This window comes from Anser cygnoides, chromosome 4, assembly GCF_040182565.1.
Source record: "Anser cygnoides isolate HZ-2024a breed goose chromosome 4, Taihu_goose_T2T_genome, whole genome shotgun sequence".
Lineage (NCBI taxonomy): Eukaryota > Metazoa > Chordata > Aves > Anseriformes > Anatidae > Anser > Anser cygnoides.
Window position 1 is genome coordinate 65,923,865 of NC_089876.1, and position 18,522 is coordinate 65,942,386.

Consider the following 18,522-nt stretch of genomic DNA (forward strand, 5'->3'; position numbering starts at 1 on the left):
GAGGGCTTGGCCCCAAAGCAGCCGGTGGGTTCAGTTTCTGAGCCTGAGTACACTGGCACTGGGCTCGATTCCGAGATCCCAAAACGTGCTGCTTACTCTCCATTTCTGAGCCCCCAGGCTGGACAGATGAGCCTGGCTGGGCCCACAAAACACAGCAGGTGGTCTCCCTTTTCAAGCCGCCCACAGCTGCCCAACGAGCCTCCTATGAAGGCTGGAAACCACAGGACTGCCTGCATTGCTGAGCCTGAAAACCAGCCAAACACGGCTCATTTTGAGCCCCCCAAAGACAGATGATGACTCCATCTTCACATAGGGCCCCAAAGCTAGTGCACAAAGACTGGCGTTGAGCCCCAACGTGCAACATTTCACCTCTGTTTTCGTGCCCCAGCCCAGTTTCCCCAGCTGTGATCCCAGCCGCCATCAGCAGCCCCCCCGTTTTGCTTTTCTTTCTGCCCCAGGCCGTGTTTGTGTAGTCCGTAGGTTCGTGCCCGCGCCAACAAGCACACAGAGTCAGAATCCACATGAAGGTCGTTTAATTAAATAATTAATTATATAACTCTGCAGAGTCGGGTGCTTGGCGATCTTTCTCAAAGCAAGCACACCTCTGACTCGAATCACCGTAATTTATACACAGCAAACTTGTGAAAACTCTCTCTTTGGTTACTTTTGATTGGCTGTCATAGCTCACCTAACTTATCTCTACTGAGTTTGCTCATTACAAAGGAACAGTGGTGGAGGGGAGGACACCAAATCCCACATCAGCATACATTAGCATTTTGATGGGCGTGATTTTTAATATGTTAATGACCCTTAATGAGCAAAAGGTAACTATAGTTGGAAAACCAGTCTGGAGCTGGTTTTCTCCTTCTTCTTTTTAACCTTTTATCCCTTATCTTCCTTGCTTCTGCTAGCTCAAGGCTACCTGTCTCTTTCCTTCAGCTAAAAGACTACACAAGCTGCAGGCCTCCCAATTTTCTTCAAGGTTTTCTTGTTTTTTCCCAGCTTTGGGACTACATTTGGACATGGATGGGGGGATCGGAGCACTGGTGCTTTGGCCCTGACCCTCCCCATCCCACCAGTGCTGAGAGGTTTGCAGGCAGCGCTGCCTGGCCCCAGCTCCCACCAATGCCACCCTGGGAAGGACCCAGTCCACAGCCGCTGTGCTCTCTGGATTTTTATTCTGTGGGTGCTCAGGCCTCTGCAAGCTCGGGGACGTCTTCTGTGTGCCCCGAGAGATCTTCTGCATGCTCTGGGATGTCTTCAGCATGCTTTGGGCTGCCTTCTTTGTGCTCCGGGCTGGCTTCTGTAGCGTGGGGAAGAAGAGGCAGTGTCAAGATACGGCCCCTGGCCGTGCCCTCCTGGGCACCGTAGGGAAGGCGGCTGGGGCAGCGCTTGGCGGCCCCTGGGCCGCCCCGGTGGGAGCGGAGCAGAGAGCTCTGTCCCGGCTCTCACCAAGGACGTGGAGAGTGGCATCTGTGGACCGCTTCTCCAGTGGTGGCTTCTGCTGGCGCTTCAGTGTCTTCAGCAGCTCGGGAGCATGTGTCTCCTGGGGGAGAGCAGGGAGGTGTGAATTCTGCTTGGGCCGGAGAGGCCTCGCTGCCGAGCCCTCAGACTCCCGGGGAGCATGCGGCGGGACGGACGCGTCACGCCATGCTCCCCGCTCGGTGCCGGGCCCCGTGGCCCCAGCGTCGCCCCGGGACAGGGCTCACTCACCAGGTAAGAGCAGACCTCGCTCTGCAGCTGTGCTCCACTGCGCCCGATGGCATTCTTGACGACTACCTGCAGCCCCTTTGGCTCGACGAAAGGAGCGCAGACATAGAGGGCTGTCCTGCAAACCTGGAAAAGAGCATTGTGCTCGGTTGTTCCTTCTCCCTTGCCAGGGAGGCAGCTCCTCAGGGAGCCTTTCTGTGGGTTGGCAAATAAGCTCAGGGGGTTCTTACGCTGGATACTGCACAGCTGGGGTCTTGGAGGTGCAGGAAGAGACTGCCCAATATCTGCTCCACTTCTCCGCTGAAGAACGTGGTGAGATTGTCCTTGGCGCCAGCAGCCAGGGCCGTGTAGAGACTGAAGGCCGCAAAACGAAGGTCCTCTTGCTTCTGCAACCCAGAAAGCCATCTGTGAGCTGGGTCACGAAGGCATCGTCTCCCAGCCTCTCTGCAACAACGAAGCATCAGGGACTGACAACTGAGGGCGAGCGAGCACAGCGCTGTTGGCAGTGGCGCTTTGGAAACCAGCTCCAGAACGAGGTCACCTCATCCCGGCCCCGTCCCTGCCATGTGGAAGGTCCATTCCTCGTCCCATCCCTAAGAAATGGCACCTGAGTGCCGGGGCCCTCGGTGCGTCCCACCCGCAGGAGAGAGAGAGAGGGGCCACGGCAGCTGGTTGCCTGGAGGAGCACCTCCACGCAGCACGGGCAGGCCCCTGCCCACCCCACGCCCCTCGGACAAGTGGGAGAAAAGTAGGTTCACTCACGGCATCAAGGAACTTCCTGGTGGAGCGGGCGATGCGTCTGAAGGCCCCGCCCAAGCCCTTCGCCGTCTGCTTTGCAAGTATTTCTGCCAGGGCCAACATGCTCTCCGCAGCCACCTCTGGATGGTCCACGTTCCTCATTTCACGCTCCAGTGCTGCCACGATGCTCCTCTTGTGCTTTTGAACCTGCAACGCCAAAGATGCGCACAAGCTGCTCGCGGCTCCTGCCTGCAATGCCCACCCTTTCTCCCCACGTCTGTTCGGCAAGGGGGTGCGGCTGCAGCACAACCCCGTGACGAACGGCACTCGCACGTTTCCCCGCTGCCACCGTGCTGAGCTTGGAGAGCAGCCTGGCCGTTGGGAAGCCCCCATCTGCCCGTGCTGCTCCGCCCCAGGCTCCCGAACTGCCCCGCGGCTCTGCTTGGCTCTCACTCAGCCTCTGCCCGGCTCTCTGCTGGGGGGCTGCAGCCAGAGCAGAGGAAAGTGCGCCTCACCTTCTTGGGCAAGCCACTGACAGCACTGCCCAGGCCTCTCGCTGCCATGTGCTGCACAGCACAGCTCGGATGCTGCAGCTTCTCCAGGAAGAGCCGTACCAGGGGCTTCAGGAGATCCTTCCCCTCAGCTGGCGGGTCCTTCATCAGCTACAAGACAGCCAAAGGTCTGTTAGTGCTGGCATGGGACCTCGGCTGGTCTCTTCCATAAAGAGACACCCCAAGCAGCAGTTTCTTCCGAAAAGCCCTCTGAGCCCGCCCCGCCCCACGCGCCGCCTCACCTCAGCGAAGAAAGCCAGCGCCGTGACCTGCAGGTTTGGCAAGGGGGAGTGCAGCCACGGCAGGAAGGTCTGTATGAGCGCACGCGAGACGAGCCGGGCACGGAGCAGCACACTGCACACAGAGCACAAGCAGGTGACGTGGTCAGGTGGGAAGGCCACGGGCCACGGCCCGAAACGTCCCCTGCTGCGACGCAGGCGCTGCCCTGCCTCCCAGGAGAGCTCCCCAGGCACACGGGAAGGGTCCTGCGGCTGCTTCCCGGGGCACAGCCACCCGCTGGGCTCTCACCTGGTCAGCAGCTGCACGCTGTTGCAGTGCCACTGAGGCAAGTCCAGGGATGGCCACACTCCGTGCCTGAAGAGCACCTGCTGCCACCTCTCGTCCAGGCATCTTCTCAGCACTTGCTCCAGAGCATCACAGTAGAGTCTGGCGAAAGAAAACCCACAGAAATCTCACATCGTGGCACCGGAGGGGAAGTTTTGTCTTGGCTCTGCCGAAACGCCCCGGTCCCAGCGCCCCGAGCTGCCCCACGCCTGGGATCTCCCCTGTCCCGAGAGCTGCCAGCCCTGCGCAGGGTTTGACGCCCGGTCTCTCCCGGATCGGTCCAGAGAGAGGAAGGACACGCTGTAATCGGGGACGCAGAGGAGACAGGCCGAGAGCAGCCGTCGGTCCCGTCCCGTCTGGGAACATCCCCTGGGGACATCCTGGGAACGATCCCGTCTGGGATCCTTCTCCAGCAGAGGACAGAAGTCAAACGAGCCCCGGCGACCCGTTTCCACACCTGGGAGACAGGGCAGGCTTGGGAAACAGGGCAGCCCTTTGGCTCCCTCAGCACCACGAACAAACGTGCCTGGCTGGGGAACTGAAGCCCCCCGTTCCCCGCCCCTGCTGCTCCTTACCCGCACAACTGCTCCTCTTGTCCCATGTCCTTGAAGAGGAGGAGTCCTCTTGGAGGACTCAGAGGGGGAAACAGCAACTCTACCCCCAGTTCCTTGCTGACCCACTGCAGGAGGACTGGAAGGAGGTGAGGAAGCAGGTCCCGGACTGCCTCCGCGGTCAGCAGAGCAGACACCACCTCAGAGATCGCACAGAGGAGCTGCAGGGAAATGTGACCCACAAGAACCTGTTAAACACCGCCTTTCCCACCAGCCCGCTGGTGCCCCTGTCCCCCTGGGGGACTCTTCCTGCCGGCAGGTCTCACACCTGGGACAGCCTCGGATGACCCCCAACTCCCTCACCCTGATGAGCTAAGTTAGAAAGCACGTGGGAAGCTGCAGAAATGCTTCTGCCGACGAACATACCTTGAGACGATGCGGCTCTTGATCAGCATCGTTGCACAAAGGTCTGGTTTCAGGTGCCTTGTCCAGCCTCTCTGCTAAGTGCCTCAGGACCTGAGGCCCGAGGTCGCTGCTGCCCAGGCTCCTCCAGAGCTGCACCATGTCTCTGCAAGCAACCAGACGTTCACCCGTGAGCCCCGTCCTCTGGCAGCCCTGGTGCCCTCCCCAGAGGCCAAACGCTCTCCTCGCCAGCAGCGGGCATACGATGCCTGCTTCCCCAGAGGCACGAGTGCACGATCTCGCAGAGCTCAGGCTTCTGGGGGAGGAATGGGACCTGCTGCTTCCCTGGATCTGCCTACCGCAGGCAAGCCTGGGGTTGCTGTTTGGCCACAGCGGGGCAAGGGGGGAGCGCACATACCTCTCTGAGGGCAGTTCTGTCTGGAGGAGGCTGTCCACCACAGGCTGAAGGTGGAAGCCAGCCAGGAGACGGGCTGCCTTGAAGAGCAGGTCCCTGAGGGTGCCCTGCTGCATGGTGTACATGGCCTTCCACAGGATGTTCACGACTTCAGGCACCTGCAAGGCAAGGGGCGAGATGGCACACCTCAGCGTATCCTTTGCCTGTGCAGGACCCCAGCACGGTCACTCGGCGCCTGAGCAACGCCTGCCGCCTTGGCACGCTGACAAGCCCTCGTCCCTGAGCCCTGCCTCACGGCTGGGGGCGCGTGTGCTCTCGGCGCTGACGCACACCAACGTGCACACGCGCACACCCCGCTCCGTCGCTGCGTGTGCCTGGGGCCGGCGGTGGCAGCAGCTGAGCGATTTGAGCACACCGAAGGCCTGGGCACGTTTTATGCCCAACAGCCTGGATAATCGCCGGCGCACGGCTGCAGCGATGGGAGATCGCAACCCAGCAGGCTCCGACACCTTGCAGGCAGTGGGGAGGAACGGGAAGGTTGGTGTGTCCCAGCGGTAACTGCCTCGCCCGGGGCAAGGACCTGCGCCGACGGGAGACTTGAGAGTGCAGTGCCTGAGTCCTCGTCAGAGGACCGCACAGAGCAGAACGTGTCAGGCAGCAGCGGTCCCCTCAGCTCCACGCTCGGGCTGCATTTCTTCAGCCCACACGAGGTGCAGCACAACAGCCAACAGCGAGAAGTCAAGGCCGAGGGTTACAAGGGTCTCCCTTACCTCTGGACGTATTTCCTTTCCGCACGCTTCCAGGAATCCGATCATCCAGTCGCCAGCTGCCTGTGCACGCTCCTCGTTAGCGCATTCGAAGGTCTTCATGATGGCGTCCATGAAGCTCCTGGCCTGTCCCTGGGGGAAGTACTGGCAAACCCCCTGGAGAGACAGGAGAGACACTGTCACAGCTCTGCTCCGGCTCTTTAGAACAGAAAGGAAACTCCAGGGGCCTCTGAGCTCAGCAGCTCGCTGGTCACTGAGAGGGCACTCAGGGCACACTCCTCTGTGCATACGCTGCTTTTTTGTACTTCCTGCAGCGGAGGGGTTTAGAACCATCTCCTCTCGTCTTGTTTCCCTGCGTGCGAAACGCACCTCCTGACAAATGCACTGGGGCCCCCACCTCACTCTCTGGAGCCAGTTACCTTCGCTATTTTGGCAGGGTCCTCACACAGAGACCCGTCCTCCGTGCTCTTCAGCCTCTCACACAGCTCCTTGTAGTCAGGCACTTGGAGCACCGCTCTCCTGGTCTTCGTCATGCCACATGCTGTGAGAGAAGGGAGTCCTGGTTAGGGGAACTGAATCTCTGGCGCCAGACGTGGATAGAGGAGGCTGGGGAGCAAAGGCCAGGGCCCTCCCAACCCTCCCGTGGCAGGATGCCACCAGCCCGGCTCCGTGGCTGACACATCCCGGGCCGCACAGAGCCCTCCTTCCCCTGGAGCTGTTTTGGGGCTGTGGGGTCCCAGCAGCCGCAGGCCTCTGCTCCCAGCTGCTGCGTCCCCAGGTCCTGCACCGGGCACCAGCGTCTCCGGGAGGGAGCAAACCTCCCCGCAAATTCCTCAGCGCAGACGCTGCTCACTGAGGAGGGGGCAGGAGCTCGCTTCCAACCGATTTCTTAGTGGGAACGGTGATTGTGCAGGGCCACAGAGCGCCCCGTCCACTCCCCTCATTCGTCGCGACAGTGTTTCTTGACTGGCTGGGAAGGGACGTAAACAAAAGCCCTCGCTGGGCAGGGAAGGAAGAGAAGATGGGGCTGATGGGGGCCAGGAAGAACCCGCTTTCCTCACCTTGGATCCGGAGGAGGCAGCTGAGGCAGGCCCCTGCCCTCTGCCGGGACGTGGCCTGGGAGTCGCTCAGCAGAGGCCCCAGCACGCCGACCAAGGAGCCGAACTGCGAGCAGGTGCGTTCCCTCTGCGGGGGCGAGAGGCAGGAGGAAGCTCGCAGGCAGCCCAGTGCCTGCTCGCCTCCCCAGGCCATGGCCAGGCGTCGGGGCCGTGGCCAGCAGGGAGAGGGGACGGGGCACGCGGGGCTCCCTACTCACCGAACACTTGAAGAGCTCTTCGTAAGTGCCCAGCAGCTGGGCGCAGACCTGCAGGGCCCTCTCTTGCCCCCATGCTTTCGTTGACGTGAGGTGGCACAGCAAGATCTGGGGTGGAGCACATGCGTCTCGTGACGGGTGTCCTTCTCTCCCCAGCACCCCTCTCTGCCTCCCTCCTCTTCTGGCCCCTTCCCGCAGGGCCTGCCCTGCGGCTCCGCGTGGCCCCAGCCCCGCCGAGCACCGGCACTGCCACCCCCCTGCCCCGCTCGCTCCACGCACCCCTGCCCTCACCCAGGAGCCGTTTCCCCACCGGCATCTCCCTGTGCCAGCCTGGCACTTGGGAGCCTGGCTCTTGGCTTTGCCTCCCGCAGGGCCCGTTCCTTTGCCTGCCCTGGCACTGCGGCAGGGAACGGATCCTCCTCTGGGCATCCCCTAAGGCCCCAACTCTGCCCCACTGCCTCATGGATACTCACAGAGACCACGTCCGCGAAGGCGCTGGAGGTCCCTTCTGCTTTGAGAAGGGCTGACACAAGCTGGCCCAGAGCTTCCTCACACGATGTCTGCAGAGACTGAAAACGGGAAAGGAGGAGTGAGGCTGAGCACCGCGGCAGCTGCCAGGGCACAGGGAGCACCGAGGTGTGCAGGGAAGGGCTGGCAGGTACCTGCAGCTCTGTCTCCTCAGGAGGGCACGACAGGACTCTCCAGCAGCACACAGCCACCTGGGAGCACCTGTACTCCCAGTCCATGCAAGGCTTCAGCGTGCTGGATGGAGAAAAAAAGGAGAAAACAGTGAGGGGGTTTACCAGCAATCTCCAGAGTGGCCCAAACGCCGACTGGGTTTGAGCCCCAGACCCGGCCCCCCCAGCCCGTGCTGGTGAGCTCCAGCTCCGGCAGTTCCTGGCAGCTCCCTGGCAGCGGCCAAGCACTCACCCCCAGGGGCAAGGAGACCCCCCCCAGGTGCCCGTTCCTTGCCCTTCCCGTCCCCTGGAGAGCCAGGGCCTTTCTGCCGGCACAGCGCTCATGGCTCGCTGACCATGACAGCCCAGCCCCGTCTCTGTGGATGCGGCCCCCCAGCCCCAACAGCCCCCCGGCCTTCGGAAGTCACCCAGGACGGGGCACGCCGTCCCGGCCCAGAGCCGCGCAGCTCCCTGCCCCGTACTCGAGACCACTGGGGCTGCACCAGCCGGCCGGGCTGGGACGCACAGCGAGCCCCCACAGCCTGGGGCACAGACCTCACCTCAGCTGCTCCAGGAGCTGAAGCATCTTGAGATGCACTTGGGACACAGGGGTGTCGCAGGCATCCTCCTCCATCAAGTCCTGCAAGTCCCAGAGAGACGCACTCAGGGCGGGCAGGGGCACGGAGAGCCTGCCCACCCGCCCCAGGAGCCGGCTCTGCTGACAGGCCTGCGCCCGCACCAGCCCCTTCATCCCCACGGCCACCACAGAGCCACCGTGCTCCCCAGCCACCGAGTGCCAGCTCCCCAGGGCCCAGAAGCTGGGGACAAGGCTTCGGGAGCTCAGGAGCTGGTGGGTGGCCAGGGGAGACCATCGCACCTCCCCTGCAGGCAGCCCCGGCTCCAGGCACTCACCAGCAGGATCTCTAGCACCTCCGGCTTCTTGCAGAGCCTGAAGCTGTGCTTGGTGTCCGCAGCCTGGATGGCACAGGTGACCTCCTTGATGCTGTTCACCAGGGCGAGCTTGTGCTGCAGTTCCTGAGACCCGAGAGAGAAAAACACCAGTTGAACTGCTTGAAGAGCTGGGAGAGGAACACGGGCGAGGGGTTCTTAGGGGCTGGGGTTGGACCTGGACATTCAGGACAAACCACTCAGGGGACGTTCAGAAAGAGACCGTCCACCTCGGCACGTGGGGGCCCCCAGCCCTCCCTGCCCCTCTGTGCCCCACGCTCCTACCTTTCTGCAGGCATGGAAGAGCTCCAGGATGTTGGCCAGGATGTCTTCCTCCACGCAGGCCAGCAGTTCTGACTTGGGCGCGTGCAGTGCAACCTTGCCATAGGTAAGCATGGCTGCAGCCCAAGCGGCCTGAGCTCTCTGGTGTCCCTTCTGCGCCTGTGTTGAGTAAGATGCCCCGAGATGTCAGTCCGCTGGCCCTGCTGTGCCCCAGGACTCGACGAATTTGTGGGGCTGGGGAGCGGGGCTGTAAGGGGCTGTGTGGCTCAGCTGTGCAGGGCCGTGGAAAACCATCCGAAGGAGTTTGTCCCATTCCTGCCCTGAGGTGAGCAGCCTGTGCCCGGCAGTGGCGTACTGGCCATGAAAGGCTTGCCCATGGCCCCCAGGTGAGGGGCAGAGCCAGCAAGAGCTCACAGGGCTCCGGCTCCTGGCCCTCAGCTTTCTGGAGGGGGCAGTGCGTCTTAGGTAGCTCTTACGGGAGGGGTAAATGCAATGTGGCTGCCACGACTCGGCCGCCACTGCTCAGGAAGTGAGAACAGGGCAAGAGAAGGCCGAACACTAAAACCCTGCACCCATTACCTTTCGACGTCTGTCGAATGCGATGAGCCACTGGGTGAACTCACGCATTGCATCCAGGGCCAGGTAGAAGTGGCGCTCAGCAGCATAGGAGACCACTGAAGCTATTCCCTGCAGTGATGGAGAAATGGGAGTGAGCTCTGGCACACGCTGGCCAGTCCTGGCCAGCTACGACGGCAAGGCAGGACATTGCCCGATGGAAACAGCAGCTACAAGGATATGAAAAAGGTCCGGAGCAGGGCTGGGACGAGGGGACACCGGGCAGAGCAGGGGCAGGAGAGGAAACCTCACCTGTCTGTCACATGGGCTGGTGGCATCTGTTTCTTTTAAGTATTTCAGCAGCTGCTCTTGGACGTGGGTGAGCTGCCGACAAGAGGCCAGCACCGTGCCGAGAGCCTGGTACAGGAAGTTCTGAAAGAGAAGAGACCGAGACCGAGACGTGGTAACGGCGCGACTTGTCAGGACAGGGCCTGGCCGCGACAGGCCCCAACAGCCCAGGGAGCAGCCGCGGCGCCCGGCTGTAGCCGACCCTGGGCAGCACGGAGGGAAGCATCTTTGGGGCGAGGGCGGGGGGAGCGGTGACGACAGCCCGCACGGGGAACGCGCTCCTTCAGCCCCAGCCCCGGAGCTGGGTGCCCCGGGGCTGTGCTGCCAGGAGGGCGCAGGCAGGGCGCAAACCTTGTCCTCGGCGCTGCTGGAGGGGTTGCTCAGCTGCTGGCTCAGCTCCCGGCTCAGGCACACGACCCATGGCTGGTCCACCAGCATCTCCTCCACCGACTCCGTCAGGAACTGGGGGGGAACACGACAGGAGGCAAATGTTGTCTCGCCCTTTGCCCGGGCCTTTCACGTTCACGTGCCCCAGGAGCTCTTGGGGCACAACTGCCCACAGCCTCACCCCCAGGGATGCTGTACCTTAAGCAGATAGCACTGCCACTCTTCAGAGTCCAGGAAGCCCTCTGTTTTTTCTGGAAAGCAAGAGGAAGCAAAATGCCTCGCTGTCACTTAAGCCAGCACCGGAGAAGAGTTCAGTGCTCTCCTTCCCTGGGAGCCAAAAACCCCAGAAGTCCCGGGCTTGAAAGGGCCTAAAATTGCCTGCACCAAAGCTCTTGCCAGGCTGCAGACCCCGGCTGGATCCCAGGGACATTGGCCAGAGCCACCGACTCAAGCCGGGGAAGGAAAGACTGACTGGGGCCGATCGCCGCTGCCCGACTGTGATCCCCGCACTACTCGAGCACCGTGCCCCAGCGTGCACAGCCGCACACATTTTCTCCTGACAGACCCAACACTTGCAGCCCATTTAGGGCCTCCTCCCAGGCTACTGCGCTGCCCAGCGTGGGACCGAGCTGCCCAGAACGGCTGCTGCAGACCTGCCCCAGGCACTCGGCCTTCCAGAGCCAGGGGCGCTGGTCCCACCCCTGCCCCAAGCACCGTCCCAGCAGGGGCAGGGGGACACTGCCCAGACCTGCCCTCCACGGGGACATCGATGGCCCCGTCCACCCCTGGGACGAGCTGATCCCAGCAGATCGCTGCCCCCAGCCTCCACGCTGGCTGCCTGGAAGGGGGACGGCAGCGGTTCCCCTACGCCATGCTGGGAGGCTGTTTTCCTGCCCCCTCCAGCTCTCCTGAGCCCGGCCCTCCACACTGGCACCTTACCTTCAAGGTACTGCAGCATGCAGGGGATGGAGATGGGCCACAGTCCCCTCAGGGAGCTGTGGATCCTGCTCTGCAGGGCCTGCAGCAGCTGTAGGGCAGCAACCGCGCATTCTCTGCACTGATCACAAGCCGCCACCACCTAGACGAGGACAGAGAGAGACGGGGTCACTCCTTCCACCAGGGACGCGGCTTCTCCCACGAGGGAGCTCGACTCTGCCTCGGCGCCTCCCCCCACGTGCTTCCAGCCCCAGGGAGGGAGCGGGATCCCCAGCTCATGGGCTTGGGCACGCTGGGACGCGCTGCCTCCTCCTCGGGGCTGCCAGCAAAAGCATCCCTGCCCCAGCATCTCCCCCTGCCCCTGGCCAGAAAAGCTCTTGCCCCGGGGCCCCGCTACTCACCAACAGCCGAACCAGTAGGGCCTGTGGCGTGGGCTTCTTGGCTGCAAGGAGGAAAAAAGGCAGGGTGAGCCCTTGAGCACCTCTGCACCCAGCCCCTCGCACCTTCGACGCCCCGACGCGGGGCTGAGAGTACCCGTGCAGCTGCAGAGCTGGCCTGGGGGCTGCCAGGGTGCAGGGAGGCATGCACCAGGCAGGCCCCTGGCCGAGCCCGGCACAGGTTGCTGGGGCACCTTCTGGTCCCACCTTGCTCCTGGACGTCAGCAGGCTTCTCGGTGTCCTCTTGCCCTTCCGTTTGCTTCTGCCTCTCGATCAGGGCTTGGAGACAACGCAACAGCGGGACCAGCATGCCGCAGTACTGGGCCGGCACCACGTACTGCAGGAGCCGTGGCCACAAGAGCTGCAGAGGAGGAGGAGGAAGTTTGGCACATCAGCATTCCCATCTCGGCTCAGAGGTGAAAAGGATGGCTTGCGCATCCCTTGGAGCCCATTAGGGTCGAGCTCCGGGGGGGCAGGCGAGGGCTGGCAAAAACACCCTGAAGGTGAAAAGTGGCTGCAGCAGCAGGGAGCAGGACCACTTACTTCGGTCATCCCTTCCACAGAGAGATCCAGAGACTCCAGGATACCTATGCACTGGGCCTGAAGGTCTCTTTCCTCTTGGACGTCTTCTACCGCCTGCAAGACAGCGTTGGGAAACCCCCCATTACTCTCAGCTCCCACCTCAGGAGGCTCTGTGGAGGATGAGGACAGCCAGGCCCCACTCAGGGGCCACGTCCCAGCCCCAAGGAAGTGCTGGGCAGCTTGGGAGCAGCGAGCGCTGCACAGGGCTGTCGGGCACACGAGGTTCTGCGGGGCCCAGGCGATGCTGCGAGTGCCACTGAGGGAGCTCTCGGCACAGCCTGGGCACGGGACCGAGCCGCGGGTGTCCCGCTCTGTCCTTACCAGTCTGTCCGAGGCCCGCCTGAACTCGACAAAGATGTGCGCCACCACATCCCATGCCAAGCAGCTCGGGATGCTGACGCTGAGCAGATCCTTGATGAAACCCAGGAGCGCTCTCCTCAACTGCCAAGGAGACAGGGTGGTTACGGTCTGCCCCGCCAGCAGCCAAAGGGAAGCCACCTTTGCCTGGGGGCAGCCCTCGCAGCCCGTGGAGAGGCAACGAGTGCACAGGAGAAGCCTTCGCTGCCAGGGGTCGGGGCTAGGCTTTGTACAGCACAACAACCTGCCCGCTCTGGGGGCTTTCTCTGCCCCACTGGTCTCGCTGTTCCTTCCTAAATGAGCTCACCTGGGTGCCGGACTCAGTGAACAAGGGCTGCACGGCCTCTACAATTAGGGGCAGCTTCTCTCTCACTGCAGGTTCTGCAAGAGACACAGAGAGGTATGCGTTCAGGCAGGGCTCAGATGGCAGAAGGGATCCCTCGAAGCTCCCAGGCTTTTCACAGACGAGCGGGACAGCACAGCAGGGCTGGGCTCTGACTGCAGGGGAAGCACTGGCGTCCCAGAAGGACTTTGTTTCTGCCGCTACTACTGCGTTACAGGGCCTGAAAGCTCTGACAGCAGATAGCTTCAGCCCCCTGACTGCCCCAGCCCTGGCTGGCGGCCCTGGCCTGTGGTACTGACCGTCAGAGCGGGCCACAGCTCCCAGCAGAGTCAGCGCTGTCCCGCGGGAGCCCTGGTTCTCGCTGCTCAGCTGGGACAGCAGGAACGTGACCGTCTCCTCCGGGTAGATTCGAGCTGTGGGCCAGAAACCACATTTTGCATGAATAGTCAGCAAAACCCCATGGCTGAGGTTCACAAGGAAGTTGGGAGAACACGACAGGCATCGTCCCATTCCCTCCCTTACCTTGAAGCACAATGCACTGCCTCAGTTCTTCTTTATGGCCTGCACTGTGCTGCCTGGTCTCGTCCCCAAGCTGTGGGAGAAAGGTCCATTTTAGAGAAAGATCGCAGGCAGAGCAGCGATCAGAGGCTGCCTTTTGGGTCCCGGCACTCCAGAGTCCTCCTGCCAGGTGGCTGAGAGGGAAGTGCTGAAGGAACTGAGCTGCCCCTCGGGCCTGCACAAAACAGCCAGGATCAGGGTGCTCACAGCCTCGAGGCACCTCCAGGAAGGTCCTGGTGGAAGGACGCCCTGCCCTGCCCTGCCCCTCTGTGGCAATCCGGCCTGCAGGACCTGGGCCAGCAGCACAGGCACGGGCTCCCTTTACCTCGTGGTGCACAGCAGCAGCGATGGCACGGAGCTTGTCCTTGGGGGCGACAGCGTGAAGTTCCTCCAAGGTCTTCAGGAAATAATGGAGGCTCTACAAGAGAAGGGAGAGGACGAGTGGGTTAAAGCCACTGAAGCCACGTGGGAAGGAAGAAACCCAGCACGCCTGTGGCATGGGGAACCCCTAACCCCAGCTCCCAGGGAGAACCCCAGAGCTCCTGCCCAGGGCTTCCTGCTCACCTGGGTTGTTCTCTTCCTGCCCGAGCAGCCCAGGAAGCCTCACAGCTCCCCTGCTGCCCCCCTGCCTTCTCGGAGGGCTCCCCGACACCTCGTGGCACTCACACGCACACCACAGCCGCACCAGACCCCGCGCAACGCCTCACCTCTGTCACCCGGGAAGTATCTTGGACCTCCTGGTACTGCTGCAGGAGCCAGACGACCTGCTTCCACACCCGGTCCTGGTGCTGCGCATCATGGAGGACGACAGCCATCATAGCAGTCACTGCTCCGAAGATGGCCTGCTTGTCCTGCAGAGGGAAGAGACGAGATGCTCTGAGGGCTGTCTAGCACTCGGCGTCCCCCAGCACATGCCTGCCTTTGCACAGAGAGGGCTTTCCCTTTCCCTTCTGCCCCACAGAAGGGCTCTCTCCAGAGGACAGCAAGCATTCCCCTGCCAAAGGGCCCTGGGGCCCAAGCACTTGCCAGCTGGGAGCCCCCAGCCCCGGGCACGGCGTCAGCCCGCCCGCTCCCTCCCCTCACCCCTCTGCTCCCACCCAGGGGGCACGGGCAGCCCCAGCCAGGCACAGCCCCGCTGCTGCCCCAGCAGCGCTCACCTCCTCCTTCTTATGGCGGCCCAGCCAGTTTACCACAGCGTGGCAGAACAGGGAGTACACCTGCTCGCAGAGCTGCTTCTCCCCGATGCGAGGGAAGGGGCACTGCTCCCAGGCGTTGAAGTAAGCGTTGATCGCCCTCGACCACTGCTCCAGCACTGCACCAGAAGGAAGGAGCTCGTCAAAGTCTGCAACAGGCAGCGTGCCTGGCTCCCTCACCCACGCCTGCGTGGAGCAGTCCCTGGCTCACCAGGCGTCGGCTTGGGACTGCCAAGTGCTGCGCTCCCGGCATCTGAACTAAAATACGGTGCCCCTTCTCCCCTTCTGCACACCGCACCTCCTCCTCCTCCTCCTCCTCCTCCTCCTCTTCCTCGCAGGCCTCTTCCCCTCCAGCACTTACCATTGCAGCCCCCGCCCTGCCCTTCCCAAAGTTTGCCCCCCAGCGCAGGACCACGCCGCGATCCGAGCGAGGCACCGAGGGCCTGCCCGGCCCCTTCCCCTCTACTCACCACTGCAGATGGTGCGCAGGATCCGGCTGCTCTCCACTTGTCTCAGCATGGCGTGCAGAGCAAGGAGCGTCATTTCGACGAAGGGGATGCACCGCAGGGCTGCAGAGAGAGGACAGGCAGAGGGACAGAGGGAGCCACGGTCAGCCAGAGCCAGAGCAGCACCGCGGGCAGGAGGGCTGGGGCTGCCGGGCTGGGGGACGTGTCAGAGGGACAGGGGAGGTCGCTGCGGGTTCAGTCCCCAGCAGCTTCCACCCTTGCAGCACTGGCATTGGGGTGGTGGGGCGGAAATCCCAGCTCCAGGCGAGGAGGTGCCACAACCCCACAGCCCTCCGGCCCAAAACAGCGTTCAGGGAGGGGCAGGGTCCCTGCTCCTGGCCGTCATGGACCATAACCCAGAGCACGAGGCCAAAGGGGCCATACCATAGCTGCTGGCCAGTTTGCTCAAGGTGGTGAGCACAAACTCCTGGCATGCTCCTCCCCTCATGGTCTTCAGGTGGCCCTGGAGCTCGGACATCACAAATCCAAAGTGGGAACGAGCCAGAGCCACCAGGACGTCACCAGCAGCTGCTGTCACATTGTTCATTGCACCCTGAAAAAGAGCCACAGGTGAAATGCTGCCCAGGAGAAAGGCTGAGGCACCAGGTCAGGCCCTGCTGGCCAGTGAGGACCACGGGGCTTCAGCTCATCGTTTTGCTGTCAGAGCCACTGGCGAGACGACCGCGTCTCCCCCACAGAACACCCCCGGGACAGCTGTGCCCGAGCTGGGACGCGTCCCCAGAGCCTCTGCGTTAAGCAGGAGTCGCGCGAGGCAGGAACTGGGGGACTGCACGGCCCAACTCCGGCCCTGGGAGGTGGCGCACACGTCGCCTGGCGTGGAGGAGCTCACCACGCTCTGCACAGTCTGGAGCAGGGCTGGATACGGCCTTTCCCCTAGCGGGATGCGCTCCCTGGGAGAGGGAGCAGCCACAGGGGCACTGGGGAAGTCCCCAGGCCTGAATCCCAGTGAACCATCTGTGCGCCACTCCATGTCACACCCACAGCTGGGGAGAGGCAGGCTGCTCCGTTCGCCCTTCTAGAGAACAAGCTCACCTGGGCTGCCTTCATGTCTCCAGACACCTCTGCGAGCACTCGGTTCACAACGCCGCTCTGCAGACGGGTATCATCTCCTTGCAAGACATGCTGGAGGCGGCGGTAAGTCTCCGCTCGGTCACCCTAGGGAGAGACCACGACACCACTTGCTTTGCCCTTATTCCCGGGCAGCTGCGAGCTGCTGCCCCTCACTCTAGAGTGAGAGCCCACAAGCAGCACCACCGCGTCCTGTCCCAGCTTGTGTCCAGCTACACAAAGGAGCCGAGGGAGCAGCAGCCCTGGGAACCGACCAAGCACCAGGCACCAGCCTGGGACCATGGTACAGGGCCAGGACAAGGATGGATGCTTGGGCAGCTCCAGGCTGAGCTGCTGCGGGAAAGGAGGCAGCGCAGCAGCGTCAGCCCAGCGTGACCGCAGGATCAGCCTTTGGGGACCGGGCACCAGCAGCAGGACAGAGGGGCCATCAGGCAAGACCCCTCGGTGGCACCCAGGGTGGAGGGGAGCCCTCAACCCCCCACGGCACAGCGGGATGTCCGCAGCTCACCTCTCTGTCTTGCAGCTTCTTTAACAAGGAATTCACGACGGTGGCAGAGATGGCAACAGTCTCAGACCCTGTCTCTCTGCCACCGTCCTCATGACGTGTAGGTCCAGTCCTGACCCCTACACAAGCAAAGGAAGCTGGAAGGAAACAACCAAACAGTTTGCGTCAGCTTGGCTGGCTGTGGGGATTCGCACCAGGTTGGGGCAGGCATCCTCCCAGCCTGGAGAGGAATCCTCCCCAGCACCAACAGCACAGGCTGGGGTCCCCATCTCTGGTCGTGCTGGGAACTCATAGGGATGCAGCCCCCGGCCTCCCCCTGCCCCTCACCAAAAAATCTTCTCAGCCTCCCCATCACAGCAGGATCACCCCAGAATCTCTCTCCAGGTCCTCCTCCTGTGGCCGCCGAGAAGCAATGGGCCACCTGCGCTCACCGCAGCAGCTATGAGGCACCCAGCCATTGTGACCTCCCTGAGGGCTGCCATGGATACGGGGACACATCACAGGGCAGGGCCGGAGGTGGCAGCACCCCCATGGCCCAAACCCACAGCATAGCCCCACTCTCCATCGCTCCAGTTCGCTCCGGTCCTTGCGTGGTTTTCAGCAACGGCCTTCCGTGCGCTTCTCTGCCCAGCCCCGGTCCCATCTGGTTCCACTCTCCAGGGGCCCCAGGTCCCTGGAGAAGGGAGAGGACGAGTGGGTTAAAGCCACTGAAGCCACGTGGGAAGGAAGAAACCCAGCACGCCTGTGGCATGGGGAACCCCTAACCCCAGCTCCCAGGGAGAACCCCAAAGCTCCTGCCCAGGGCTTCCTGCTCACCTGGGTTGTTCTCTTCATGCCCGAGCAGCCCAGGAAGCCTCACAGCTCCCCTGCTGCCCCCCTGCCTTCTCGGAGGGCTCCCTGACACCTCGTGGCACTCACACGCACACCACAGCCGCACCAGACCCCGCGCAACGCCTCACCTCTGTCACCCGGGATGACACCAGGCACACGACCCATGGCTGGTCCACCAGCATCTCCTCCACCGACTCCGTCAGGAACTGGGGGGGAACACGACAGGAGGCAAATGTTGTCTCGCCCTTTGCCCGGGCCTTTCACGTTCACGTGCCCCAGGAGCTGTCGGGGCACAACTGCCCACAGCCTCACCCCCAGGGATGCTGTACCTTAAGCAGATAGCACTGCCACTCTTCAGAGTCCAGGGAGCCCTCTGTTTTTTCTGGAAAGCAAGAGGAAGCAAAATGCCTCGCTGTCACTTAAGCCAGCACCGGAGAAGAGTTCAGTGCTCTCCTTCCCTGGGAGCCAAAAACCCCAGAAGTCCCGGGCTTGAAAGGGCCTAAAATTGCCTGCACCAAAGCTCTTGCCAGGCTGCAGACCCGGGCTGGATCCCAGGGACATTGGCCAGAGCCACCGACTCAAGCCGGGGAAGGAAAGACTGATTGGGGCCGATCGCCGCTGCCCGACTGTGATCCCCGCACTACTCGAGCACCGTGCCCCAGCGTGCACAGCCGCACACATTTTCTCCTGACAGACCCAACACTTGCAGCCCATTTAGGGCCTCCTCCCAGGCTACTGCGCTGCCCAGCGTGGGACCGAGCTGCCCAGAACGGCTGCTGCAGACCTGCCCCAGGCACTCGGCCTTCCAGAGCCAGGGGCGCTGGTCCCACCCCTGCCCCAAGCACCGTCCCAGCAGGGGCAGGGGGACACTGCCCAGACCTGCCCTCCACGGGGCACATCGATGGCCCCCTGCAGTACAAGCACAAAAAAGCAATTTCTGCTGTTGGAGACTCCATGGGCTTGGTTTGCAGATGTGTC

General features: G+C 62.7%; 1 protein-coding gene across 1 annotated transcript; it reads right to left on the minus strand.

Moving 5' to 3' along the window:
* Positions 1-1,161: 1,161 nt before the first annotated feature.
* Positions 1,162-17,447, minus strand: LOC136790776 (maestro heat-like repeat-containing protein family member 2B). Its single transcript, XM_066996556.1, has 39 exons — positions 17,041-17,447; positions 16,717-16,850; positions 16,173-16,295; positions 15,504-15,672; positions 15,084-15,182; positions 14,578-14,732; positions 14,128-14,271; positions 13,746-13,838; positions 13,385-13,454; positions 13,162-13,275; positions 12,827-12,900; positions 12,484-12,603; positions 12,124-12,216; positions 11,788-11,941; positions 11,545-11,585; positions 11,147-11,285; positions 10,406-10,458; positions 9,785-10,282; positions 9,497-9,604; positions 8,921-9,076; positions 8,600-8,722; positions 8,248-8,327; positions 7,673-7,772; positions 7,484-7,579; positions 7,014-7,118; positions 6,760-6,883; positions 6,118-6,239; positions 5,702-5,854; positions 4,935-5,089; positions 4,541-4,682; positions 4,139-4,335; positions 3,528-3,665; positions 3,242-3,353; positions 2,964-3,110; positions 2,473-2,655; positions 1,941-2,096; positions 1,714-1,836; positions 1,453-1,546; positions 1,162-1,303 (listed from the first exon to the last, which is right to left on the minus strand). Exons 1-39 carry the CDS (start codon positions 17,063-17,065, stop codon positions 1,191-1,193), a joined length of 5,025 nt encoding a protein of 1,674 aa, XP_066852657.1. The 5' UTR covers positions 17,066-17,447; the 3' UTR covers positions 1,162-1,190.
* Positions 17,448-18,522: the final 1,075 nt, after the last annotated feature.

Bases quoted from the DNA above. Each gene is read 5' to 3' on its own strand.
- LOC136790776 (XM_066996556.1), bottom strand. From the start codon at position 17,065: ATGGGGAGGCTGAGAAGATTTTTTG. The intron at 13,276-13,384 runs GTAAGGGAGGGA...TCTGGCCCACAG, and splicing joins GCAGTGCATTGTGCTTCAAG to CTCGAATCTACCCGGAGGAG. The intron at 12,901-13,161 runs GTCAGTACCACA...TGTCTCTTGCAG, and splicing joins AGCTGTGGCCCGCTCTGACG to AACCTGCAGTGAGAGAGAAG.